The 27,843-nt window shown below is 36.5% G+C and overlaps 2 protein-coding genes across 26 annotated transcripts in view; both read right to left on the bottom strand.

The window, feature by feature from the left end:
* FIGN (fidgetin, microtubule severing factor) overlaps window positions 1-15,195 on the bottom strand; it is a 387,924-nt gene extending 372,729 nt beyond the window's left edge. For 4 of the 19 annotated variants that reach the window (XM_080601236.1, XM_080601247.1, XM_080601246.1 and 1 more), the window contains exons 1-2: window positions 10,009-15,195; window positions 2,234-2,273 (exon numbers count right to left, since the gene is read on the bottom strand). The gene's annotated coding sequence lies outside the window, so the exon portion shown is untranslated. The other 15 variants (XM_080601238.1, XM_080601237.1, XM_080601242.1 and 12 more) reach the window with 9 other exon arrangements.
* Window positions 15,196-15,347: 152 nt separating this feature from the next.
* Window positions 15,348-27,843, bottom strand: part of GRB14 (growth factor receptor bound protein 14) — a 66,227-nt gene continuing 53,731 nt past the window's right edge. For all 7 annotated transcript variants that reach the window (XM_080601287.1, XM_080601291.1, XM_080601293.1 and 4 more), the window contains 8 exons: window positions 27,520-27,630; window positions 27,234-27,329; window positions 26,597-26,677; window positions 24,213-24,329; window positions 24,075-24,132; window positions 23,897-23,984; window positions 20,000-20,093; window positions 15,348-16,027 (listed from right to left, as the gene is read on the bottom strand). In XM_080601287.1, the coding sequence (XP_080457413.1) occupies window positions 15,881-16,027; window positions 20,000-20,093; window positions 23,897-23,984; window positions 24,075-24,132; window positions 24,213-24,329; window positions 26,597-26,677; window positions 27,234-27,329; window positions 27,520-27,630 (792 nt within the window). In that variant the 3' untranslated portion in view covers window positions 15,348-15,880. The remainder of the gene's footprint in view (window positions 16,028-19,999; window positions 20,094-23,896; window positions 23,985-24,074; window positions 24,133-24,212; window positions 24,330-26,596; window positions 26,678-27,233; window positions 27,330-27,519; window positions 27,631-27,843) is intronic.

Raw genomic sequence — 27,843 nt, 5'->3', positions numbered from 1 at the left:
AACATGGTATATGAAATAAATTGAGCAGATGGTTACAACATTCAGCTTTGATACTCTTTTTTACCCCAGTCACTTTTCTGCATCAGACTTGCTTGAAATATACTGATTATGCAAACCCTGAATATTAGCTCTATACTCTTTAAATAAAAATACATCCATTGCCCAATTTAATACTAGCAGCATGTAAACAGACTAGCACCTAGCTGGCTTTGCTGTGACTCATTGCTAATAAGTCTAGATCATGCAAGTCGGTCATGCAGGGACACTGCAAGCACCCCCAGTCTCTGCACTTGGGTACGAAGTGATTTCAGAGGGAGGAAAGGAGGGACAGAGGAGGGGGAAGAGAGCAAGAGAAACATTTTCCGTCTAAGGAAGACTTCATAAGGCTTCCCAAGTTTACGCTATGTATGAACATTATCTGTGCTGTATGTTGGCTTCAGCAGTGCTCTTAGAAAAATTTACCTGTAAAAGATTGAGTGGAAGTTATAAAATAGTCTTCCACAGTTATAAGCAAGTTTATATCATCCTTTCTCCAGCACTTTTAAACAAATTCTGATTTAGACTTTTATTTTGGTTTCCTTGGTAAAAGATATTCAGGAAAAGTATACTTTTCCTTGTATTAAAATCCCTGAAAGCCTATTTGTTGTGCTGTTTTTCCCCCTACACATAGTTTCCATACAGTTTAAATTAATATATATATATATTTCTTCCCATTATCTCTTCTACACCCAAAATGTAAGCATGTTTTAGCAGAGTTGTAAATAGAAAAAAATATATTAAGTTTTTGCAAGGCCCTTCATGTAAACAGAACCCGTGTCCCCTGTTCTTAGTGTGTATGAAATGTGCACAGGCTTTAGAAATGCAGATAATCAAAAAAAGAGCCACTAGGGACACAAAGTAATAACATTAGCTAATGCCACACAGTAATGTTTATTTAACAAATCTGTGTTGCATGCCTGACATTTCCCCTGGCATCAATTTATTTTGTTTTGCTTTTCTCTGATAGCAGCACAAATGCATTTGAAATGTAAACTTATTTTACACCTACCAAAGTGTATACAAAATATAATAAAAACATATACATCTTTTTTAATATCTTATGGGAATACATACTGGAGATGTGCAGAAAACCCGACAGCCTAAATAAACGATCTAGATTATGGAAAATGTTCATTTTTAGCTTTCCCAATAGCTACTAAAACTGCAATTGTCAATGCACTGTACATCACTGCATTATGTTATTTATAAAGTGCCACAATGTGACAAAATGATGCTATCCATCAGGATCCAATCTTAACTGAAAGTGGCAGAGGAAGTGGAGCGGATGGAAAGATATCTTTGCAGCCCATTCAAACCAGCAGTTTGCAGTAGTTAGAAATGGCAATTTTCAGAAGTTTCATTTACAGATCATTTGGAAAAGTGTACACAAATGATTTGATGAACTAAATTAAGAAAAAAAGTTTCTACTTTCAAACTGTTCGGTACCCAAGCCATCTCATGCTCTGCCTTCCTTCCAGCCACTTAAGCACACAGTTTCATTCATGCCACTCTTGCCTTCTTCATTGACGTCCTAGATTTGTCAGCCATTCTTTTCAGGATCAGTACCTTTCTTCATTTAGAAAGCCAGCCCAGCCAGCCGTCCAAGAAATCCTCTTTAATTTCCCTTCACTTTGTTGTCCAGCAGCGTTTTATTTTTACTACCTCAGACTTTTTCAGAACAATGAAATCCCAAATTTTGTTTTCTCTTCTAAAACACGTTCTTCAAGTTTCGTTTGACAACATTGAGAACAACATCCAAATAACACACCAGGCAGGACCACATCAACTTTCTCATATTGCTTCCAGAGTAGATAAAAAACAAATAGATAGAAAAGTGTCATTAAATTCAACATGATGGGAAAAAATAACCTGAAACACACACATGCAGTGATGGGCCACCAGTTAGATATTACTGCTCTAGAAAAGTCAGCTCAATGTTCAGTACAGGTCAGAAAAGCAAACAGAGCATTAAGAACTGCAAAGAAGGAAAGGGAGAACAAAAGACAAAATGTTATGTGACTTTGTAAATCCAAACATACACAGATTTTCCACTCTAAGCACAGCTCTGATAACATCATTAAAGGAAAGCAGAGAGTTGGGAAAAGCACAAGTATAATCAGGTATACAGAAATAATATATAAATAATATATAATCAGGTGTATAGAAAACTTCCAGAACAAAGAGTCCAACTCACCAAGTTTCTCTTTCCCAGCAGAGGAGAGTTACACCCATGTCTGTAACAAAACAGTGAGGTAAAGGTGACCATGAATCACCTGCTCGCTGCTTGTCACTTACAAACATCTACAGACAGCAACTGTTAAACATATGAGGCAGCATGGTTAAAAACAAAAATCCTTCCACATAACAAGAATCTAAACTTTTCCTGAGATGTAATGAAGTGTATAAATGACACCAAACTGGGCTGGAAACAGTTGATGGTCAAGTAACAACTAATTAAGGACTGACCAGACGCAGCCCATGATGACGAAGCGCTCTGACAGACCAAAAAGAAATATTGGCCTTCAAATAATGTAAAAGGCCCTCCCATGCCTCCTGTTACCAAAGTATTCAGGAATGGAAGAAGGAAAGTACCCCGACAGGAGGAGAAGGTTTAACAAGAAACCATACACACATAGGTAGTTTTGACTACACTGTGAAATTAATACTGTGAGCTTTTCTGTGTGATTTTTTTAAATCATCATTAAGAAAAATACCTAGATATAGAAGCTAATTTATAACATGCGAGTCTTACTGTTATTGCTGCCACATCATAATGTGGAAGAATGTACTAGGATATGCCACCATATGGTCATATTTGCTCAGTTGCCCAGCTCTATTTTCTTCTTCAGTGCAAATGCAGCTTGTGTTGCACAAGAACAACATTAAATGAAAAGGTATTCTTCTAGGTATAATACATAATTTAAAAATCTGCTAGCCTAGATATAAATATCACTGTTTACTTATTTGACTGATATCTCCTTTACCTGGCATAAAAACAGAATGTGGATGCTTACCCATAAGCATAAGATGTTTTGGCATTACAAAAAAAAAAAAATAATAATCTGTATGTAGGAATAGCCACAACTGACTGCCATTAGAGGTACTAGCAGCACATTGATATATTTGGTGCACTGCTAATCACTGTTAGGATGCACACAGTACATAGGTTATACTTCAGAACATCCCCTGCGGGGCACCAGTAGTATTTTGGATAGACCATCTTGACACTAGATGATGTTCAATAAAAAGCAAACAACCCAAAACACACTTCCTTCCTTGAACCCTATGTATCACACAAGCACAAATCTTTTCCTTCTGTCTCGAGGGATCAACAGCAAGTAAATTGGCAGATCTCAGTTAAGAAGTGAAAGACACCTTCAGTAATGGATACCTAGTTTTTTTTTGAGTTCCCCCCCCAAACACATGGTTCTATGTGCCCTTACCTCTTGCTCTTCATTACCTCTCTCTGCAGAAAACTGTAATGCTGTTCAGTTAGCAGAGGAAAACTGAAATTCTTACACGAGAGATTTGTCATCACTGTATTTACTCCACATTCAGCAGCATCATATAACAAGCCTTTATTCTTCCTTCTCCTAAAGATGCTTTTCAATGCACACACTGGACAATATATAAGTGTTCGTGCCAGAGCAAGGCAGTTGCTCTTACAACACAGACTGTAGTCTGCTGTTTTCTCTCTTCCTTGATGCCAGTGTTTTTTAATCCTCATATAGCATCACTCTAGTCCTTTCCCTGCCACAACTGTTTTCCCTAAACTGCTGGTCACCCTTAATGGGTCTGTTACTGGCTCTATTCCAAGTTCAGAAACCTTGAAAAGTTACAGGCAAGATTCGCTGTTGGAAGTCCATGGTGTAAGTTATTATATGATCTTGGAAGCTGCAGCTGTAGAGAACGTGCCAAAGCCACTACTACTGAAGTCTCACAATTTTCTTGGGTTTCTACTATATAAAGCATCTCCTAGGCATATGTATTCAAACCAAAGGATTCATATAAGTTGTTTTTAATATTATTTGTCACCTAAAAAAGAAATTTTATTTTTATGTACTTCTACTGGGAGTTGTTTCCCTGCCCCTGCTTACGGCAAAGATACCAGAGCAGAATGTGTTACAAAATGTAAAACTGAAGCGGGAGTCTAATTCAATACACAGGAAGCATGAATGCCTTGGGACTGACAGAGAACTGCTGCTGACTAACACACTTGATTTAGATAAGAAATTTATTCTTACTCCTCTTCCCTACTACCCTCAAATAACATACACATATTACCAGAGAGATGAAAATCTGTTTGAGACCACTAATTAGAAATAAAGTAGGACTTTGCACAAACAGATTCTCCTTTAGCAGATGGTTCCACTAATATTCACTAATAAAAAGCCTGTTTAAGGAGCTTATGTTCACTTAGATTGAAAGAGGCCAGAAACAGCACAATTATGTCAGCAATTAATCTCATTAGAAAGATTCTTTGTCAGTTTTGTCCAGGAACTCCGTAGCTTTTACAACTTTACTCCGTGCAGATTTCAATTCAGCAGTGCAACGTGCCTGACAAGCCTTCAGCAGCAGAGCTGTTCTTCTGGCTGTTAAGACAAGGTCTTAAACGCAATCTTATCAATATTTGAACACGCATGTATTAATGCAACTCCTTGAGGATTTACCTTATAGTTCTACCTTGGTCTTCCATTTATAATCATAGTAAACAGTGTCTACCTATCAAAAGTTTTGAACTATTACGCTAGTAGAGTTCAATGAACATATCAAAATCTGTATCATAACTTCTGCTTTTATTGGCAAGTTACTGATTCATCTCAAACAAAGCTCCCTCCATTAACAATTCTTTTTCTCTCCCATTCTTTATTACATCACCACTCAGTAAGAAAATCAGAGGAACACATTTTCTATGAAAAATATTTTAATTCAAGGTTATTTTCATAATTGTTCTCTTAGTAGGAAAGCCAACATGGTATTAGCCGTTCATCAGAAGAGCTACGGTAACAAACATTTAAGCATGAAATACAATCTCTTCTCAAGCAAATGTAAAGTAGGACTGTGGAAAACCTAGGAGCTCCCTGCTAAATATGACAAGACAGAAGTCTTCAGATTGTGTATGCACAATCTGGGTGTGAATGGCAAACAAAAAACAATATCTTACCTACTCAAAGAAAAAAATAAAACAAAATCATATTTCAGGTTTCATACTGCCAGAGAACTATTCCAACCCTAGGTTTTGCCCTTGCTCAGTTCCTCTCAGTCACCTGAAGACTTTTTGCTATCTTCCCATATTGTTTGTGGTGGGGTTTCTCATTACTGATCTTCATTTAAAATTCTCCTAGCTTCTGAATATCATCTTCTCTCCACCTACACAGAGTGGACCAAGCGAATCTTTCCTCCTCCTTCCTCCCACACCAATGAAAAAACAAACCTGAGGTCACAACTTGTCGTATCTCATTCCTCATCGGAGTCTGTCTCCACAAGCAGAGTACTCAGTCTCTCTGTACCAGCTACACTTCTCCAAACTGGGCTAGTGTCAGTCCCTACTTTACTGAAGCAAACTTAAATATGCACATATCTTGAATATACTGACAGAAATGCACTGAAAGAAGAGACTGTCTGAGATCTTGTGCTCACAGTGAAGATTTTGTGTGTTCAGGCAGCATTAATAGAACAAGAGAACCTTTTCCGCAAGACTAATGCTGCAGTCAAGATATTTAAACTAACATCACTACTCCTGGGAAACAGAGGTTCCTTGCAAGAATACAGTACTGTCTAAAGACAGGTCAATTTATTTCTTTAGAAAATGAAAGAATGATGGTATTGAGCTTATTTGATACCTCAAATCATTGTGCAATGCATGTATTTTTAAAAATAATCATCTGCATTATGAAGTTTGTGACATCATGAAAGATTCTTTAAAGTATTTTTTAAACTGTCCCAGTTATATATGTGAAGACAAACTATAAAAATCAGAATGAAAGAACAATTCTTAAATTAGTACAAGGGCAGAGCAACAGCTTTTTTCAAAAATGGCTTTTATGCTGAACATGTTTGCAGTTTTCAAATTTATGGGTGTAGCTGTCAACATGTATATTCACTTTTAGAATATCGTCCTGGCTTAATGAGGTCTCCTGGAATGATTTCTTTTTATTAAAAGTTAACATGCTTATGTATCTGGTTTCCACCTTTCTACTTTTTGTTGTATCTTTCTTAAACTGCACTACTTTTTAGCAGAGAGATCAGAGCAAAGTTTAGTTTAAAACTTTACAGTGCATTAACTTACTTCAACACTTCAAGAAACTTCCAATGAAACTTTCAAGTATCTATTGTAACAGTCATTACTTATCTTCAACATAATAAACAACCTAGAAAAAAACTACAAGACAACAACATTTTAGTTACAACTACACACAATCACCAAATGGTGCTACATTGCAAAAGAGAAGTAAGATGTCCTGCTAGTCACTCCTCATAGTTCTGGCTCATACCGTGCCTCTGTCCACTTCTTTCTGTCTCACCATCTCGGTAACTGTCTCCAGCTTATGCTGATGCTCGTTAGGCAAGGCACAAGAAGATTAGAGTCAAACACATACACTTCTTAAATGAAACTTGCTGAGTTTGAAACTTGCTCAGACTGCTGAGTGATTCATTCAGAGTTATTCAGTAAAAACACAGCTTCATGAGCTCAGAACTGTTCCACGAGACTCTGCAGGTGACTGATGGTGACAATTTTCAAATTCATACACATCTCTGCAAGAATGCCTCACAATCATGGGTCAACCTGATTAAGACTTTTTCCTCATAAACAGCTGGAGTAGTTGTTCTCTCACCTCTTCACTTCCACTTTATCTTCTCATTTATTCTTTTAGTTCTTAGGGGTTTTCAGGGTTGAAGCTGCCATGGTCAACTTGACTAAACTGCCATAGTTCTCTATGCTCTCTCTTGGGGCTTGCTTCCTCACACCTCTTCATCATCATACCTCTCTTCAGGAGCTCTTACTCCCTATTTATTTTTCTTCTATTGAACTATCCACGGGGTCTGATATGCTCTAAAGGCAACTCACTCCTCTATAAAGGCACTCAGTTACCTCAAGCCCAATTTCTTTGTCTGTACAACCCTGTATAGAAGAATTTCTTCACCATCACTTTTCTTTGAGGAGTCTGCATAACATCACATACGTTTTTCTCTTAGTGTGACAACTGTGAAAGCATCCTGAACGGTACATGTTCATTAATCCATTCAGTACCATGTTTTCCAGCACTTGATTCATTAATTACAGTTACAGAACCCATACTGCTTCCAGATTACATCAAAAACTTGCTAAAAGAACTGCAAACCAGCAACGCTTTTCTTATAAGAACACATATTTTCCTCTTTTCTTTAGAATAAGTTATAGGAAGATGAAATATTTAATTGGTCAATTATTTAAAGAGATGAACCTGTAAAAAAAAAAAGTCTATGAAAATGTTACATACACAGGGAAAAGACTGAAAGTCTAGAAGAATGTTAATTGCTTAAGTTCCTGAAACTCCTTTGACCAACTTGATGACAAAAGCATGTTCATTCCTCCCTGTGGTTCTAAATTCATGCTAAGAGGTATTGCTTTATTTCAAAATGGAAGAAGAAGCAGAACACACATTTCCATAGACAAAGGAGAATTTCACTTCATCATACAACAAAATCTAGAATCCATTTATTGCAGCCACATTACCCTAAGCAAACGGGTAATGCAAGTCAATTGTACATCTTTGCCATGGGGAGGCCCTTTTAAGGGCCACCTGTATGGCAGATACTGTTTGAACTAACAAAATCAGAAACAATTAGCTCACTCACATAATGCTTTTTAGTGCCTAACTCTACAGTGTTAAGGAATGAGGAAATTTTTCTTCAAATGTATCATGCATTTTACATTTTCACAAGGCCAAGGGCATTTCAAATATAGATTTCTGCTGCAAGTCTTTTCTTGTAAAGAAGGCTTTGGATAGTTTTGTTTTGGGTGGTTTGTTTGTGCATGTTCCCCCCCCCCCCCCCCCCCTTAAATACAGAATACAGGATAAAAAAATGCAAATAACAGTATCAGCGTACAAGTATTAAGCAGGAAAAACACCCCTAATTTTTAGTTCGACTTCATACACTTCTCTTCATTTACCTCAAAAATAGAGATGGGTATTGTTCAGTCACAGTGAACCCCGTGACCACAGTCCATCATTAAATATATTAGCTACAGTTTCCACTTCAGCACCAAGTGAAGTATCACCTTATTACACTTTGTGAATTTCCACAACCCCTTAAAGTTATTTTTGACATCTTTGACTCTGATCCTGCCAACGCTCACACATTATCTTGAGCAAACTGAAATGTATAGCATTATGCATGTGTTTGTTTGTGTGCTGTGCATCATATAAGGAGTGAGAACTTCATTAATTGTTTGGTACAGAAGTGAACCCCTTTGGATGTTAGGCATATGGGCAAGAAATTCTCTCTAATGGCTTACCATCTATTGTTGTTCCAAATGTTAATATCTCTTTTAAATTTCTTTCCTTACCCTTCCACCCTCCTACACACATCACCTCCTTTACATTCTCCTTAAATGCCTAAAAATAACTAACTATGCATATGGTCTGAGCACCACAGCCCTATACCATGTAACTGAGGAGAGAGTATTTTAGTTTGAATAGCTGACCTCACATCCATCATCAGATTTTTTTTTTTTCCCCATGAGTTATCTCCCAGAGCTCAAACATTCAACATACACCACGGATTTGGCAATTGCAGAGTTCTCTAAAATTTAACAAAATAAGCTTTTTGGGTAAATAAATAAAGTCTATGAAAGCTGTGAGTGTATTTTCTCCCAACTGCTTCCTTTTGTGTGGTAAAATCATTTGAAATTAAAAGTTTAATTTTCTTTCAAGTACTCTTTTTCACATTAGAAATTTTCTGCTGGCATTAAAAAACAAAAAAAAAATCCAAACTTCTGATACCCCTTGGGAACACATCAGCCTACCCCATATTCAGGAACACAAGAATAAAGACTCATTCACTTAGTCAGCTTCAGTCATAAGGAAAAGAACTGGAAGCACCTCATTTAACTTCCCCTATTTTTTATACCATCATGCTTGTTGTAAGTAATGCTCTGCTGTGCCCCTTCTCTTACCCCAAGTAGTCAGCTGGTATAATGGAAGGGGAAGCTGAAATACATTTGTGGAAAGTGGTGTTTCAACTTAGCTCAGAGCAAGGAGAAAAGCAAGAAAAGAAAGCTGTACATCTGGGTTGATACATCTCCCACAGGACTAAAGAAATGCCTCCAGGATTACTGTCTGTTAAGGAAACTCCTAGGTCACAGTCTAGTTTCACACCATCAAAGAGGCATGGTATTTTGGATAAAGAACAATCATTTTTACTTAGACACGTCCTCCACTGTGAAATTCTAACTGTGCAAATTCAGTAGCAACAGCAATACAAATACCTTCTGTGGGTCTCATTCTACAAAATGCTCTGTTCTAATTCTGCTGCCTACTATAACCAGGTCTAGAAACATAGACTGCAGTTACCATAATTCAAGTTTAAAGCACGGTAAGCAGAGCTTAGTACTTGAAAATAAAGGGACTCCAATTTATAAACACAATAGAAAAAAAGGCAACATGAGGTGTATACCAACCTCACCTCATAATTTCCACAAACACAACCTAAGGTAAAAATAAACGATTTCATTTACCATTTGTGCTGCATTCACTCTGATGTATATGCCTCCTCCAAACACACACCCAGAGCACACAGCTGTGTCATGGGCATGCTCACTAGCTCTTATGACCTCCAGTACCTCAGGTCCTGGGGCTCATCAGTAGCAGCTGATGGGTCACTCCACACTTTTCAGGAGGCAAAGGGTACAGGGCTGCTCAAAGCCCCCCTTGGACAGGGCCAATGAGAAAGGGGCCACCAGGAGATACTGCGGTAGGCTCTCACCTTTGTTCAAGCTTCATCCGCAGCAGGCTCTGTCAGCAATGCTCTTTGGTAGGGCTGCACTGGGCAGCACATAAATGGAGCTGGGAGGAAAGAAGGAGAGAAGTGTGAACCACATGTGGCTTCTGCTCTCCTTCCCCTCAGATAAGGGTCACACTCCATCTCCTGGGGATGGGACTGAGCCCTCGGGGCTGCTCCTACCCCTCCCTGCTGTTGGGAGGGACTGCAGCTCACCCTTCAGCTTCTCTCATGCCCCTGACCTGTAACCAGCTCTTGTCACCTCCTGCTTGCTCTCATAGGGTCATTACAACCTAATACGTTGCACGTATCCACACATGACAATGTTCTGGAAAGTCTCACAGGGCCTCCAGCGTTGGCTTTAGCCAGCCCCAGGGCTCCCTCAGGGCCTGCAGCTGGACACCAGTTACCTTCATTCCCCACAGCTTCTCTGTGCCACTATTAGTGCTCACTTCCCTCAGGAAAGCAAAAAGCCAGGGCCATATTTCTGCTCCAGCTACTCCCTTAACGGGAAATAAAGTCATTTCTTTTCTTTTGGTGTGGGAGGGGAGCCCAGACCTGTCTCCTCCACAGCTGGCCTGTTGGCCATTTCTCCCTCAGCTGGACTCTGGGAGGTCCCACCTGCCTCCTATCCTAGGTCTGCCCGATTGCTGCCCTGGGCACAGCTGAAAGGCAGCAGCCTCTTACCACCTAACGGCCAGGCTCAGCCCCTCTCAGACAAACTTTGCCTCACGGGCCTGCAGCCTGCTCCCAAGGCAGCAGCCCTGTGCCTTTGGCCTCACCTTAACATGCCTGAGTGGTTCCCATGGAAACTCTGGGCTCACACGAGCGCCTAAATCAAGCATATGCTTAAATGTTGAGGAAGCTGCAGCTTCACATTGAAACCACAGTTTAATTTTTTACCATAAAGTTTAGGGGGAATAATCTGTGTTATTAGTGTTCATCATAAAATTCTGTTTTGAAAATGCGGCTCACTAGTGGATAGTTTTCCCAAATTGCTTAAAAGATTAATAAAATAATCATCTTGGGGGGGGGGGGGGGGGGGTGGAACACAAACTATCCCTGTAAGGAAATCATTTTATTGCCTATACATGTGAATGAGCTGGTTTAATACTCAGGTTCACTGCCTCCTCTGCATTTAATCTCTTTCCTTTTATGTCCTGCTCTGATTTTTTAAAAGACTTTCAGGCTTTTTTAAAATTAATTATACAAATCATTAGTATTAAAAAGGTAATATAATGGTTTCAAGAACAAGCTTCACAGACTATCTGCATATTTAATCATCTCTGCTAATAAATTTTTAATCACTCATTGAGTTCAGGTTCTTGTCTTGAAGCTTAACTTGATAACAAACCTAGCAACTGGTAGAACTAATTGGTACAGAGCAAGTGAATAATTTATAAGAGGAAAAAGCACTGGGTGTCCTAGAGGTGTGCAGAGACCACAAGTCACAGATATTTCTGGGAGGTAGCAGGAAAACAGTGGCTGACGACAGGAATTTTGTGATACGCTGCTGACATCCAGAGGCCAATAGTCAATACTGTTCACGTATGTGAACCGGGCTGTAAAGCATGCTGTAAAGTCAGATTCATTAAGTTTTAAATATTCATGCATTTCATTAAAGTTAACATTAATTGCACTACCATACACATTGATTATGCATAGACCATAAGTGTTTAACCTCTGAAAGCTTGCAAGTATGTTCAAGTAATGGGGTACGTCCCATATTCAAGGATTTCAGTGAAATCTATGGCTACAAAGTTGAAATTAAAAATTAAATGTATTGCACTACTAAAGAATAGTAGTTCCAAATATCTAAACAGTAATAATTATTTTACTAACCAAATAAAAATTGATGTAAACTACAGGTTGATTTGTATTATAGGTTTATAGGTTGCTTTCTAAAATAAAGTGATAAAGGTAGCAGAAACTATATGAGACTTACAAACAAATGCTAGACTGATTTGCAAGCTACATATATTAAACAGTTAAAACTTTAATTGGAAATGGTGGCTGAGTGGCTTTAATTTAGATGAAGATGACTACCTTCTAACAATATAGCACACACAAAAAAAAAAAAAAAGCGCTATTCCCTTATTCCCTTAAAATAAGCTGGTTTGTATCTTAAATTCCCCAAGTCTATTTACGCTACAGAGTAATTCTACCCCCAGGGTAGCACAAAATGCTACAACTGTGTAACCAGGATGTAACAGACAATATTTGACAGAAATGCAATTATTGAAAGACCCCACTTCTAGTTAGTTACATATGTAATCCTCTTTTATTTCATGGGTTAAAGCTCTCTCAAAACATTTAGTTTGATGAAGACTTGCTACATGTCAAAAAATTCATTAAGTGGCTTAATAAGATTGTTATGTAAAAACATTCAGAAGTCAAAAAACGTCATTTAACGCTGCCCATGCAACCTTAATTCTGGCCGTATATGTATATGTATAATGAAACACCAATGAATTAACTTTTAATCTCCTTTGAGCCAAAAAGATTTTAAGATTGGAAACTAAGGCACAAAGGGCATGGCCAACAAATACAATGCCAAACTTCAGAGTAATCTCTAAACTAGCTCACATCTTGAAGAGCGTACCCCAGCAGGGCTAATTACCCCAGATAAAATGATGTGCTTGCGGTTACACTGCTTCTGGTATCTCTGCATGGCAAGCTTATCTCTTCCTGGTACTGCACTACACAGATATACTCACAGAAGTCTAAAATTTTAAATCGGAAGAAAATATGGAGTGTTTTTCAAAGAGGGTGCTTCAAACTTGGTTGCTTTGACATTGATTTTCCCCCAATTAGTTTAAGGCTGTAGATTCTGACCTTCCCAAAGGTAAAAATATATCTCCTTCTTAAGTATTAAAATAAACCTCTCCAAACAGTACCAACTGCAATTAAAAAATGAAAAAAAAAAAAAAAAAAAAAATTCTTAAATCCTCTATGAGGTAGATATAAAATTGTCTATATTTTGTCGAGAAGCAACTGTTAAGAGACAGATAGACCAGTCTGCCCAAAATAGTACTGATTTTCTCCCTGAGCTGTTAACAACTCCTGATTCGCCAATTTTCTTTGTGAAGGTGAGCACCAAAGTGTAGTATTCCTAATTAGAAGCCACAGTAACATACTAAAATTCTGATTAAACAGCATTCATTTCTTACACCCTTAAAGAACTTCATGGTCAAACATATCTTGTGTGATATAATAAAAAACCTTGCCATTTTTCTGACAAGAAAATACTAGTTGCTAGCAAGGATCTTTTAAGTCATATATCAACCACCTGTACCATTTAGCATGTTCTAAAGTAGTCTGAAATATCAAAGAGTTTTTTGGGGTGTGGTGTTTTGTTTTGTTTGCTTGTTTGAAATTAAGACTATTTCCTCCATATTTCTTCTGTAATACTGAAATGAAGAAGTAGCCTGTTAAGTGATTTACACACCAGCCAAAATTATATTAGTTTTACTGTTTTGTTTTTCTAGGGCATAGTCATAAACAACCAAACAGTTCAGGAAAAGTATGCAGATTAAAAAAAAAAAAATGAAAAACGTTTTGTATTCTCAGCAAGATTTCAGTTTAGATTTTAATTAAAAGAGCTGTCAAAATGCAGGAGGCACCACTTTACAGAGCAAGAGTACTTTAAATACTAGCCAGTTAAAAACCCTTTCAAATGTCCAAAACCCATGCTCATTAAGCAATACTTCATTATACGTGTTGTTTTTTTGTTTTGGGGTGGGGTTTTTTGTTCATTTGTTTGTTTTTGTGTGTTGTTTTTTTCTATTTTACTTATGAAAACTGAAAAACCAGGTGATGATTCTTGATGGCTGATGTCCTTCCAGTACATGACATAATCCTCACGTTTACCTTTCCAAAGGTGAAAAGGTACTCACTGAGTGGTTAGCATTGCTACCAATGATAGTGGCAAATACATAAATACAAATAAAAATGATGGCAAAGCTTTCACATGTCCAAGTAGTCTAGAGTATACAACCCGATTCATTTCTCGGAAGATGATCTAAAAAACAGGGTTGCAGAGGAGAAAATTCCTCCTTACTCTATGCCAATCTCTGAAATAATACAAGACCTCAGAAGTAATCCCATTGCTAAACTAAATCGGAAGAGGCTTTAATTAAAACTACATTTTTGTAATTACAATTTGAAATTATATTCAAGGTTTAAGAGTTAAATTTATTAGACTGTGAAGAGTTTTACAAGGCATTTCTAATGTAATGAGCTCAGACACCACATATGTTGCATCTTTGGTACACGTTATGAAGAGTTGCTTTTTTAATGAGCTTTAAAAACTGTATTTGCATACCAGAGGAAAAGGTCAGTGATGTGTGGATCAAGTCAGTAAATTAAGTATCACAGCATTACGTTATTATGATTGCCTTCCACAGGCGCACAATAACTAAACCATAGGCTGTAGTTACCATACTATTCTAATGCACCCATCTACACAACCTTGTCGGCATACATGCACTTGAGATGCTGTGTCTTGGGTCCATCTTACAACATCCTTCACCCAGGCCTCCTTTGCCTTCTTCCTCCACCAGTTCCAAGAGCAGAACAGCTGGTGTGTCTGATAATCAGAGAATCAAAGCAAGCAAAGGACAGAGGGGCCATATTTAGCATGATGGACTGTCTCTAACCACTACCTTCCACTACAGCCTTTACCTTAGGGCCAGATCCTGAACCCTCATAACAAGATCAAACAAAGAGAAACAGCATCAGGACAGGGAAAAAACTTTCAATCCAAGCCCCATTTCACTTAAGACTTTGTACAAGAATGCAGCAGTATCATCCCTCTTTCAAAATAGGTACCAGAAGTATTTTTAATGCCACAGTCCGAAATTTCACTCAGTCTACCTTAATAGCTCTTTATAGTTGGAGTGTTAGATATCTTGTAATCCCTACAGACTGGTTAATTGGTAGCTATTCTGAAATGTGTCACTGTGATAAATAATAAAATAAGCCAAGAACCAACTGCAGATACACTCTATCCAGTTTTTCAGCAAAGAGTACAGTTCATTGGATTCACCTTTATTTGTTCATTTTAAGGGCCATTGAAGTTGACTCCCTTCTCAGCTCTGAAACAATCCACAGCACTTAACAGGTCTGTGTGTGGGCATGTGTTAGAGACTGTAGGTGTATGCTATAGGTGCATATACGTAGGTGTACTATTTTATGCATATTTATACATATCACAGCCAAGTGACACCCCACAGCTCTGTGTAAAGGTGTCAATCTAGTCATTAGATTAGAAAAAAAATCTTTTAAAATATTACAGCAGAAATTGCACAACCCAATACAGAGGATCAGTTACAAGTAGCTTTAATAGTTTTTCACCTTTTGTATGATTATCCTCAAAGTAGCATTCAAAAATATAGTGCAAAATATTTATTCATTTTATTTACAAATAAAATGTGCAGTTCATCCTCTCCTTACCACAGTAAATGTTATTCTTCCACATGATGAACAGAAATTATGAGAAACATTTGAAAGACAAAGTTCATTTAAACCCAAGAACAATCAGTTATATTTTTGTAGAAGTTGCACAATATTTTTTTTTTAATTGTTTTCAGTTGGGAAAAAAAGAACAAGAGTCCAAGACAACACTGAAAAATTACATATGAAATAATGTTTTTAAAAACCATAAAGTTATTTTGCTTTGACAATCACAATGCAAAATTCTTACCTATATAGATTTTTTTTTTTTTTTAATTTGGTAGCTAAAACTTAGAATCTTTACAATGTAATGCTTTTTCACTTCTTACTATAGAAATTGCCTTGAGGGGAAAAACTATTCTAGTATCTTCCTCTGCCTTTGATGAAACAACAGATGCTTTGGTTAAAGAGCAATTCGTGCGCAATAGTGTTTTAACTTGCAAGGCAGTACTCCTTTATTAAGTTGGTAGAATTCCACTAGCTGGATGAGATCAGTAAATCTGGTTTGACCATCATCAAGGGTATAGAATAGCTTCCCATCATCTTCCAACTGTAAAAATGGAAAAACAAAACAACATCAAATCCTCTTTTTGATATGGTATTTCTTCATGATTAGAATACTTGTTTGAGAAGTCTTCATGGAGAACAAGGTATTCATAATCATATGACTATGGAGAGAAGGAAAAATAAGTTGATCAAATACAAAAAGATCAAAAATAAAGAAAAAAAATCATGTATTTTTTACCTTTCCCTCTAAGATGCCTAAAAGGAAATAACAGTTGAGTAAATAACAGAATACTCCTCCTTTATTTTATGCCTTTGCTCTGGAATGATAGCTAGAGATAATATAAATATGGAGTTTTTACAAACTGTCAACAAACAAGCTGCAACTTACTCTTAGGTTTCACCTTTTGCTCAATTCACTATTCTGTATAACTTCTACATTTTGTATCACTTATTTTGTAAGGTGCAATGTGGCTACACACTAGTGCATTGGTGTACTGGATGAAACTGTCTATCACAAAAGTAACATGCTTGATGTAGTAATATGTTGTCTAGGAGAAGGAACTGCTGCTACTCCAAATGCACGTGCTAGAATAGATACAGGAGAAAAAGAAGAAACGGAAAAATATACCTTGAAAAACAACCTGTTCTAGGTTACTGAACATTAGCTCTTGCACAATCTGTATTGCATTGCTGACTACATACTTTCTCAATGTTTCCTCTTCTGTTGATATATCTAATATCAAGAAGCTTCAGTGCAAGAGTGACTATTCAGTATTAATATAAATAGGTAAGAGGGTAAAAAAATATTTTTTTAAAAGAAGAGGGGAAAAAAAAAGATATTTTACAAGACTGAAAGAGTAGTGAACAGAACACCCTGAAATTGTGCTAGCACAGAGCAATAGATGCTGTGCTAGGAAAAGATGCAACTATCCTGCTTAGTACAGGGAATGGAGAAGATGTAATTATCTCTTACCTGCAATTAAGATTTCTCATCTGAAGCAGCTGTTGAACTGCTTATGATTCCTGATTATTCTACTGCTTTCTACCATGTCTGGAAGTTGTTTGTAATTTCTTTTTTCTCAGACTTTGGTCAATCCAAGTCAAACATTGCTAGTTAAGGAGTTATCAATGTGTGCATGTGTAAGCTCCTGTGTTCCATCAGAAAAACAAAAAATGGATTAGCATCCACTGAACTTTGTTTATGCATGCAATTTTCCTGCCAACACAATGAAGACAAGAAAGAGTCAGACTTCTGTTGACTAGGACTTCATTTTTAGGCTTTATCCCCACTCCAAGTCATCCCCAAACCTTGAAGTGAATACCAGACAGATTGCTAATTCTCTGAAGAAAGTAAACAGTGTTTTGCAAAGTAAAAGCTCCTGCTAAAGTTATGTTGCCCAGGAACCTAACATCTTCTGCAAGCTAGGAAGGCTGCAATGAGAGAGCATTTATGAGAAAAAGACAGTCCCAGAAACAGCTGTATATGAATTATTCTTCATTCACATGGACTACAGAACAGCTAATTTCAGGACAGACTACAGTGAAATTGACTTCTATCAGCTTAGTGTACTAAAATTGAAGAATAAAATTAAGGTATCAAGTTTTCTAATTTTCACAGTATGGGATCTCAAATGTTTCCTAAAGATTTTCTTTCCAACTTTTTAAACTCAATTCCCTGCTACCTACCTCCAATACTTGTTGCACGTTACCAACGTTAACACAATACGTGCATTAATGTAGGGGAAACCTGAACTAGCAGGGTGTACACCCTGTTGGGGACACTTTCAACTTGAAGTAAGCTAAATGTAAGGAGGAAAAAAAAATCACTGAGAGACTGCATTATTTTTTTTTTTACTTGTTAAAAAAAATTCCAGAGTGCTATTTCTTTATTAACATTGAGGGGGAATGTTTATCTCCCCTTCCCCATGGAGGGAAAAAGGCAAGAGTTTGGAGGAACAGTAAGATCTAAAGTTCCAGAAGGTAACCTTGATCTCCAACTAATATGCTACAAACTTACTGCAGTAGCACAAAAAAAAAAAAAAAAAAAAAAGTCTTGGTTCTTAGAATTCTTCATTCAGAAGATCATCAGCAACTGGAAGCATAACTTTTTTCTCCTCAAAAATATTTTTCTGAACTCCTTAAAGAGTATTGTTCTAGTAAAAACCAAGCAAGCAGTAAGTCAGCATACTGGACATGGCATGAGAGGGACTGAAGGCAACTGGAAGTTACTTTACAAAAAGGAATTGAAACGCGCATATATGTGGGGAACTAACAGTTTCCATACTCACATCCTCTCTCTCTGGATTAAGTTGTACTCGTTGCAGATTCCCAGCCTCCACCCCCCTGCCCCGGTAACTAGCATGGGATAAATTGCTTTACAAAAACAATCAAATTTTCCTTCAAATAAGACAATTTTTGCACTGAAGTGATACAGGTCTTTCAGACATCAGCACTGAGATATGATCTGTAGACAGTCTGTCAAAACAGATTCCCCATTTCTCCACAGGTCCTACATCAGGAGAGCAAAGTTTTAGCAGTCACATGTATAATTAATTCCTGCAATGCACTGCTTGCATCTGCAAAAGAACACTAGAACTGACCAGATTTTTTTATTTTTTTTTTTAAGTGAAGAGGAGAATCATACAGGTCCATAGCAAACTGAAGACAAGTGCAGCTTCCTGCCACATCTACTCTTAAAGAAAAAAGGGTCTGTTTCCTGATAAGAAAAAGTGGTCTCTTGAATTTGAGACTTAAATGACATCCCAATGAAGCAGAGTCATACAGTATTTGTACAGAGTTCAGAAAGGTTTCTAAACCATACAACAGCTATCCTAAAGTAAATACAAGAAGCAACCATAGTCAATAGAAACACAAAGATCTTAAACCTGGGATTCTGATCACTGAATATATGCTGAAGCTCACAAAGGAACCAGGGCATAGCTGTCACTTTTGGATGAAGGGCTTCTGCAATGCTTGTAATTAATGAAGCAAAAATCCTGGATAATTCTTTTCCCTGACATTGATTCCCTCCTTTTCGCATTCCAAATAATGCAATAATTTTTCAGTCTTATTCTACAGGAAAGTTTTGTTTTTGTTTTGTTTTGTTTGTTTGTTTTAAAGCCCTAGATAAGGCATAAAGAAATTCTGTGAATCGACTATACACATTTCTCCTGAGAAACAGCAGAATCTCCCAGATACTTAAATAGGAATAAACAGCGGTTCAAGTATTATTTGGCTTGGAAGAAAGGTTCTTGTCAAGACAGAAGAAAAAGCTACAGGTATTCTCTATTCTCAAGCATCTGTGGCTAAGATAGATAATGCTAAACTGTTTCTCACCTCAACGGAAGCAATCTGTAAAGAAAACTGTATAAACCTCCTCTGGAGGGAGTGGAAAGGATTGGGAAAGCCTGCCATTCTGACTGTAGAATTGGATGATATCGTCAAGGAAGACTGATGAAAATATGACTTCAATTTAGGAAATTTCAGCTTACCTGTAAGTAACTGGACTAAGTAAGCATATCAGTTTTTTGTTACAATTGTCCCCCTGAAGAAGGCATGGACGTGAATATACCACAATAGCATAAATCACAAAAAGAGGCAAACAAAAGTGTTTGGCCCAAAATAAAAGTGAAAAACTTTTAAATAGATGATTCAGTGATACACATATACACAGGCAGTCCACCTAAACTGATGACTAAAAAGACAATATAATCTTCATTAAAATATAATTTTCATGCCATCATGGTTGCTTCTATTCCAGTTCCAACAGATTTGTGCATTTTTTCAAGGCAATTTTTAGGTAAACCAAAACATAGGATTACGTAGCACTAGTCAAGCTTTGTAACAAATGAAACAGCAAAGCTCGAAAATGTTCAACTCTAGAATATTTACGATTCATAGCAATACAGGTATTATGTTTATTATCATCTGTATAGCAGGGAAAAAAAACAGCTACAAACTACAACAATTATTTGACTGTATTGGCTTACAACAGTATATTGAAAATTTTACTTACGGGTACAATTTGAAAATGCTTTATTTTTAATCCATGACTCAATGACAATACAAATGTTTTGGGGTTACTTTGGCTATCACGTACCAAGAATACCCTACAAGAGATTGAAAATTTTCACATTAAGGTCACTCTGGAAAGCTTTGGAAATACACAGTTAAAATTGTTGTACATTTAAAACAGTAAGTATTGTGAGAAGCAGAGATAATCTTAATTACAAAAATTATGCTTTTAATCATTATTTCTTTGAAAATGTGTCACTTGAAATACTTTTCTTAAATTCTTCTTCACCTTGTCTATTATGTGAAAAATATGCATTTTCAGAATGAATGACACTGTAGGCGTTAGTTTTTACACTGCATAGAATTACAATACATCTCTTCAGACAGAAAAGCACTCTCAAAGTTTGTGCTTTGAAGAAAATTTTTCCTCGGACTCTGACAGTCACCTAAATCACAAGTTTTATAGGGAAAACTTGGAAGGATGTTCAACAGGAAGTTTACAGAAAAGGTAATGCAAGACACACCAGAATGATTTTCACATCTGGCCCATATTCATAAATGTACACTCACATCTGCACACTGATAAAATTCCCATGGAGACAGAACTACAGTCTATACATTACAGCATAGTTATTGACAACACTGTCAATGGCCAGCACCGTCACTGCAAGTAGTTCACCGATTCCAACCAGATTATAGACATAGTTTTGCCATAATCCTGGTACGATAATCTGATGCAGATGAAGAATGAATACCATTTCACTGAATCACTGAGTTTGGACTATGGGCAGAGAAGAACAGCTTGGAGGACAAAGGGAAGTACCTGATTCACAGCTTTGTAGTGGAAAGACTGAACTGTTTGTACTATGCAGGTCTGGAACAGGTATGGTTAACAAACGTATCACAAAAGGGAAATGGAGGGACAGTCATTGGCAAGAATTCTCCTCTTTCAAGAGGAAAAACAAATGGGAAAAGTAGACTTGCAGGTGTCAACCAAGTGAGTGCTAGCCTCCTTTTTTGTACAACCATCTACCAGGAATGAGAGCACAACTACTACATGAAAATCAAGGATTCTGGTGGGGGTGGGGGGGGGGGGGGGGGGGTGGGGGGGGAATGGAAAAAAAAAAAAAGACAAAGTCTTTCAGTGAATTTTCACAAACTAATAACACAGATCCAAAGTACTGGGTATTAATTTCATCCTCAAAATTTTAAGAGTTTTATTTTTACAACAGAAGTAAGAAAATACCTGGAATTAAGAAATTTGGAGTCCATAATCATTAATATTTCTATCAAAAAAAATCAGATTAATTCAGAGTACTGATACTAATTCAGTTTTAAAAGATGGATAATTGTCAGCCCTGCATATGGCTAGGAAAATAAGGACAAATAGTTCTCAATACACTCAGGCTCTCCTAATAAGCTCTCTCTCTCCACCTAGTGGCCTCTCACCCCTTTCCAGGACTCGAATTAATTTTGTCAGAGTTGTCATCCCTTGCATAAACTTAAATCTTTTTTAAGTTTGTCATTAAGACCTGGTCTTTTTTTTTTTAATTCAGAAAAAAAAAAAAAAAGACATTATAGAATTTTACACTTTTCCAATATACAAAATGAGTTCTCTAAACCCAAATACGGTGATCCACATTAAGCAATACACAAAGTAATGACATAGCATAGGAAAGAAAATGAGAAAATGTATGTGGATTACGATTTATGTTCCCATTTATCATTTCCTTTGAAGCCTACTTTCCTACTTTTTTGTTGTTTGTTTGGACAGGAGAGATGAGCAACATTTCTTCTCCTTCACACAAAATCTTTCCTAACTCTATCCTAACAGAACTACTTTAGCTGTTGAAGAACCTTTTAAAACATCATTTTATTTTGAAGAAAGGACTGTACTTCATAGAATCTTAGGAATATTGGTTGGAAGAGAGCTTTTTAGACATGCTGGATGATTCAAAAAAACTGTTCTTTCATAAACGTATAAGGAATTCTCTGAATGACCAATTGTATTTTGTCATGAGCCTTTTGGTAACGCTATTATCCCATTCATCTATTGAGTATCAATTAGTTTCCAGTCCTGTCAACCACTTATCACTGAAAAGTCTTCAAACATAAGAGGGTGAAGTATGAAATCTGCAATGTTGCTACACAAATGCCTTTAAGCTTGTTTCTTCTACATCTGAACAGTAGATCTAAAAACATTATTCCTTCATAGCATGCCCTGAAAGATTGTTGTTGTCTGTAATTCTGTCATTAAGTTATTCTACTACTAGGAATTCTGCAGATTCTTTATTCCTTTATATAAGTCCCTTCACCTTCCATAAGCCATCATGAACAGTGCATTTGTTGGTACATATGGTATTACAGAGGCCCTACCACCTGCTGTCATATATACAAGAGATTGCCCTGCTTGGGATCATTTCTCTATCTTTGAAACACCTTAAAAAGCTCAACTTGGATTTTTTTTCCCCAGCAGAAACTAAAATCTTATTACTCCCATGAAAAACTTCTGTATTTCTGATGCTAATTCATTCTTTCAGTCCTTCCTTTTCTTTTAAAGAGCAAAGCATTTGTCACAAGCTGTAATGTATTTATGTCTTCACTGTATCTCAGGAGTATGCCAACATATGATTGCTCATACCACCATGTTCTAATCAGTTCTAGACAGTCCACTCAAGAGTATCATCCTCACCAAGATCACAATGTGTATCTGTGAATATATCCAAGAATATACCATAAACAACACTGTATTAAGCAAGTATTCTTAATACCTAGCATTATACTCACTTTCTCATCTCAAATGCTATTGCTGCTTATTCCCCAGGTCTACTTGGCTTCATTTAACGGTATCTGTGTAGCCACTGACATACACTGAAAGATTCATCAAGTCCTAGACTGACATACTGCTCAGACATACATGTAGATCATCCCCATGTCCCATTTCTCTTTTGGAACAAATGCAAAAATGAATGCAGAGTGCAGAAGTATTTTCAGGGTGATTACCCAGGCTTAAAATCAAGACCCCTGAAATTTTAAAAAAAAAAAAAAAAAGTCCAAATATCCATCCTTGCTGAGTATGGTTATCTTTGTCTTCCCTTCCTTCCCATCTTTTTTTTTTTTTTCCTCTAGAACCCTTTCCACAGATGTAGAAAACAGTATTAAAGTACACTTAATCTAAAACTGAAGGAATTTAACTAGTTACCTGGCTACAGGTACCTAACTGGAAAGAGACTGAGAGAAATGCACAAGTTTCATGGAATAAGTCACTGAATAAAAAAGGCCCACGTGTACATTTAATACAGCAGTAGGGATAAAAATATAGAAATGAAAAATAGGATTTGAACATGAAATACATACCTGGTCATTTTTCTTTGAATTAATATTTAAATGACGGAAAAATAAACATGAATAGTCTTACCCTAGTATTTATTGTTTACCATTAAGGGATCATAGGATTTTTACTCATTTCACAAGTAAAAGCATTTTTTTTCAATGGTTATCCCTGCATAGATCATGTTGGAATAAGTTTAGGCAATGTTTTTATGGTTTCCTTCATTCTTTCATCACTAATAAGAGACACAAAAAACACTGGTGCCAAAATTGAGAGTTCACAGAGAATACTGTGCAAATACAGAGCTCAAGTGCTTGGCTCTGAGCGGACGCAAGTAATCTGTCAGTGACAGAATCAAAGTGTTAGATCACCATTTTATTGCTTCCAAAAGACATAAAATAGAAACCAACTGATCCCCAGATAGCCCTATATAAAAGGCATTTTATTTCTATTAGATAAGTGCAAAATCTTTCTTCCTCTGTCTCCCCCCACAATAAAAAGTACATGAAAATAGCAGTTGTTGACTAGAAATGTGTCTCTGAAGAGTTATGTAAAGAATTAGCTTACCCATCTACAAGTCCATGCTGCAAAATAAGCCTCTGAGCTTCATCTCTAGAGATTTTATGATGAAACCAAGACTGAGATCTGTGTATAGCTGTAGAAATAAATATCTTTAAAAAACACATTGCCTTTCTTGAAACAACCAACTATTGCATTTCTCTGTAATGAATTAACTCACACATACCCATGTTAGACATGGCAATAGGACTACCATGTGAGTTGAGTCGTAGACATCCTCTCCTCTGTGTGAGAGAAAAGTAAAGATTATTTCAAAATTTTTTTGTTAAAATAAAAAAAAAGTACTCTGATAAAATGCTTATACCCGCCATGCTAATCCTTCTTCAACTGCAACTGAAAGGACTTCCATTGGATTTTCTATAATTCTGCTTCTGTGTCCTGAGAAATCCATTGCTACTAAAGAATTTTCTGAAATACTTCTCTGCAACAAAGAAAAATACATTTAGTGGTTGAGTTTTTTGTTTGTTTCGGTTTATTGTTTTTTTTTTTAAGATCTGTGTTTTAAGAATGAGTTTCGGAGAAAACATTACATTTTACAAATGGTGTTTCAAATATCTGCAGCACTCCCCATCACAGCCAAACTCATTACACCCTTGGGAACATTTGTAACTCCTGTATGCTACTATAAAACTCAATTTTACAGTTTGGCAGGACAAATCATGTCTTTGCATTACTGTGATGGACAACAAATACATCGCCTTACCATAAATTCTACTTATATTTGTAACTATAACTATCCTTTTGCATGTCAAAACAGGTTAGGATACTTTTAGTAAGTTGTCCAAGTACCAGAAAAAAAGAAAATGCAAAATTATTATGCATAATCATCTTATAAACAAAGATTTGAAGTATTTTGCTATAAATACAACATAAATTCATGCATCTTCTATACAAAGTTTCACCCAAAGTTTACCAGATTTAACCACTGGAAAAAGCCATTTCTATGGAGATTCAGTTTTATTTTAATACTTCTCTTCAAGCTCTTAACCAACGCAGAACAAGCACAGACTTAACAGTTATGGGATCTAATATTAAAAAAACAAGTTTGTCTTTTTTCCTCCTAGTAAAGATTGACTTTGTAAAAATAAAATAAAAAGTATTTCAAGCTTGACAAAACAGTCTTAAAGCTCACCAAAACACTTGCCAGAAACCCAAGTTTATAAAATCAAGTTTAATACTGATTGTAATGTCTCAAATGTTCACTGGCACTGGTAGATCAAATAATTAAAAGAACACTCTAGTGTTCTATAAATTAAAGTAACATCTGGAATATAGGAGGCCCAGATTTCTGTAGAGTTAACAAAGCTTCTCAGTCCAAAACCTGTTTAGCTCCTGTTTGGTTACACGCAGATTCTTCTAGCATCAATATAACTCAAAATGGAATAGTAGTGCATTGTAACTGTTGACACTGTAGTCTAAGGTCTGCCTGAGTAACTGTAACCTGTAAAGAACTTTGCAAAAGAGAAGGGCAAACTAAGAGAAATTGTGTTTCTCTAGGAGAGTGCAGGGAACTCCTTGCAGCTGACTTGGTTGTGAATTATTCAGAAATGAAAGTGATTCCTCTATGAAGTACATACATTAGCTTGTGCACTTAATTCCTGAGTTTAATTCACCAATTATACACAAGTACAAAAAAATGTACCATGCTTAATACCAGTTATAGATTCTGCCTGCATTAGAATTTACATGAGCTATAATGCATGCAGCAGTGTAAGAGGAGAGAGAATCAATAATGGCTCCCAGACCCATTATAAAGGCAGCAGCTGGCTATCGTTAGCTTCTTATTACAGACAGTAAAAACATGGTCAGTATATTAAGTGCAATTTTGAAAGCATGCTTATTAGCAATATCATAAAACAGCATATTTGTGAATACCCATAATGACAAATGCATATCTTAGATGCTTTAACATCAAGAACTACCATAAATGCTCCAACACCATAAAATCATAATCACAAGTCCTGGAAACAAGCATTTTTTACCCAGTTTAGCCAACGAGAAGCACAAAGTGATATAAATCCCTCAAAAAAAAAAAGAGTTGAAATCAAGTGATTCAAAGAACTGGGATAAGTAAGATATATTAAAGAAAAGGACAACCTGATCCCCAACTATCTGACTGAGGAGATGGACACAGCATCCAGTATAGGGTGCTGTTCCTTCTAAACCCAGTTCTGCCAAGTTACGGTGTTCCTCTAAAGTCCATTCAGTACTACATCAGATGAAATCCAAAGTAAGTATTAAACCACTTTGGAGGAAAAAAAATAAAATAAACAGAAGTATCACTGTATACTGAAAAGGATTTGTTAAAGCTTCTGTGTTCGTCCTTTACAGCATGTGTGACCTTAAACACTTTGCTTCTTTTTTAATACATTTATAGTTCTCCTTCACTTTTAAAATCCTTCTTCCATTCTCTTTGCAGTGATAACAAGCCAGTAAACTCCCAAAATACTGAAGATTTGACAAAAGGGGAAAAAGTCTCTTAAACTGGTCTGAACTACTCATTTTGTATTAAGTAAATTAATTAATTAGCTCTCTAGTCTGTCCTGACGTCCCTAAAGATTTCAGCAAGCATTCGCACATATAAAGATCTGCAGGATCAGGTCAGTAGTGTAACTGACACAAGTCACTTAAAAATAGCATGATGGCAGAAACAAAAGTATTTATTCATGGACCTACTGTGGGACATACCATGGGTGTTATATTCAAAGGGCTGCAGCCACTTCTACCTTGATATGGTTGCATGTAATTCTGATACAGCTGCATCCCATACTAAAACCAGAAAATAACATGGTTAGTATTTTAAACTATAAACCTAAGTCAATAAACCTTTCTTACTTGCCTTTTTTTTTTTTAATCATTAAAAAACAGGGACAAATGCTGGTAGGATAAGGAAACACACAACAATGGCATTGCTGTTGCCTTTCTAAATGTATACTCTGCATTAAATTCTGACTATTTAATACACTGACTGACATGTGCCTGTTTTGTCACAGACACTTTTTTAAAATATTTTAAAAGTTCCCATCTTGTGTATTCTTGTAGTTTTGTTTAACATCACCAACAGTCTCACTAAATTCAGCCAGGTTACACATGCTTAATCTTAAGTTTAAATGTTTGCAGGACTTCATCGAGACATCATCCCATCCCCTAAAATGATTCCAGCAATTTAGTCTGTCCCTGTCGGGATGAATGTTCAGCTTTCATTGTACAAAATTGATACTGCTATTGCATGGGAACCTGGAATTATGTTACTTCTCTAATTCACAAGATCAGAATTTCACATAGTAAACTTAAGCAGTAAGTTAACTCCACACAGAAAAATTACCTTAAGCAACCTAATTGCTGTCATCCAACAGGTCCTACTTTGCTCATCATCTGCACAGAGCTGTTTCAGGTCTCTGGTTCCTCCTGATTTGTTAGGCTAGAAGGCCACAGCACATTTTTTTAGCATTAATGCATATCTTGAAGATAATACCTGTTGAAATAAAAGCCACTAATTCTCCTATTTTATAACAGACAGCTGAACATTGTTTTCAAAAACCTTAAAGAAATTTAAGCTTACCTAAAAACTGTGGCTTGCTTTAATATGTATCAGAATGATAAGCTTGTACCTTAAAGCAGAATCCATAGTTTGTTGGTGCTCCACAAATCTTTTTGCCTGTCAAAGACATGTACATATCACTATTGCTGAATTCACAGAAAAACTGCAGATGCCTTGGCTCCTAAAAAGAAGAGCAATGTAATACAGTTAGACTATTTTTAGCTAGCCTCTCTAGATAAGAAACTCAGAGTGGCATACTAGTTATTCTAACCCAAAATACAATCTTATATCTCCATTTTAACTGTGACATTGTCTCAAGAAATCTAGAAAGAGGCAATGCAAAATTCACTTCCTAATGCAGAGGAAAAACACCTCAAACCAGTCAGAGTTCACT

This window comes from Anser brachyrhynchus (genome assembly GCF_964034855.1).
Source record: "Anser brachyrhynchus genome assembly, chromosome: 7".
NCBI classification, from domain to species: domain Eukaryota; kingdom Metazoa; phylum Chordata; class Aves; order Anseriformes; family Anatidae; genus Anser; species Anser brachyrhynchus.
The sequence above is the reverse complement of the archived record's forward strand: the minus strand, read 5'-3'. Positions and strand labels throughout refer to the sequence as shown.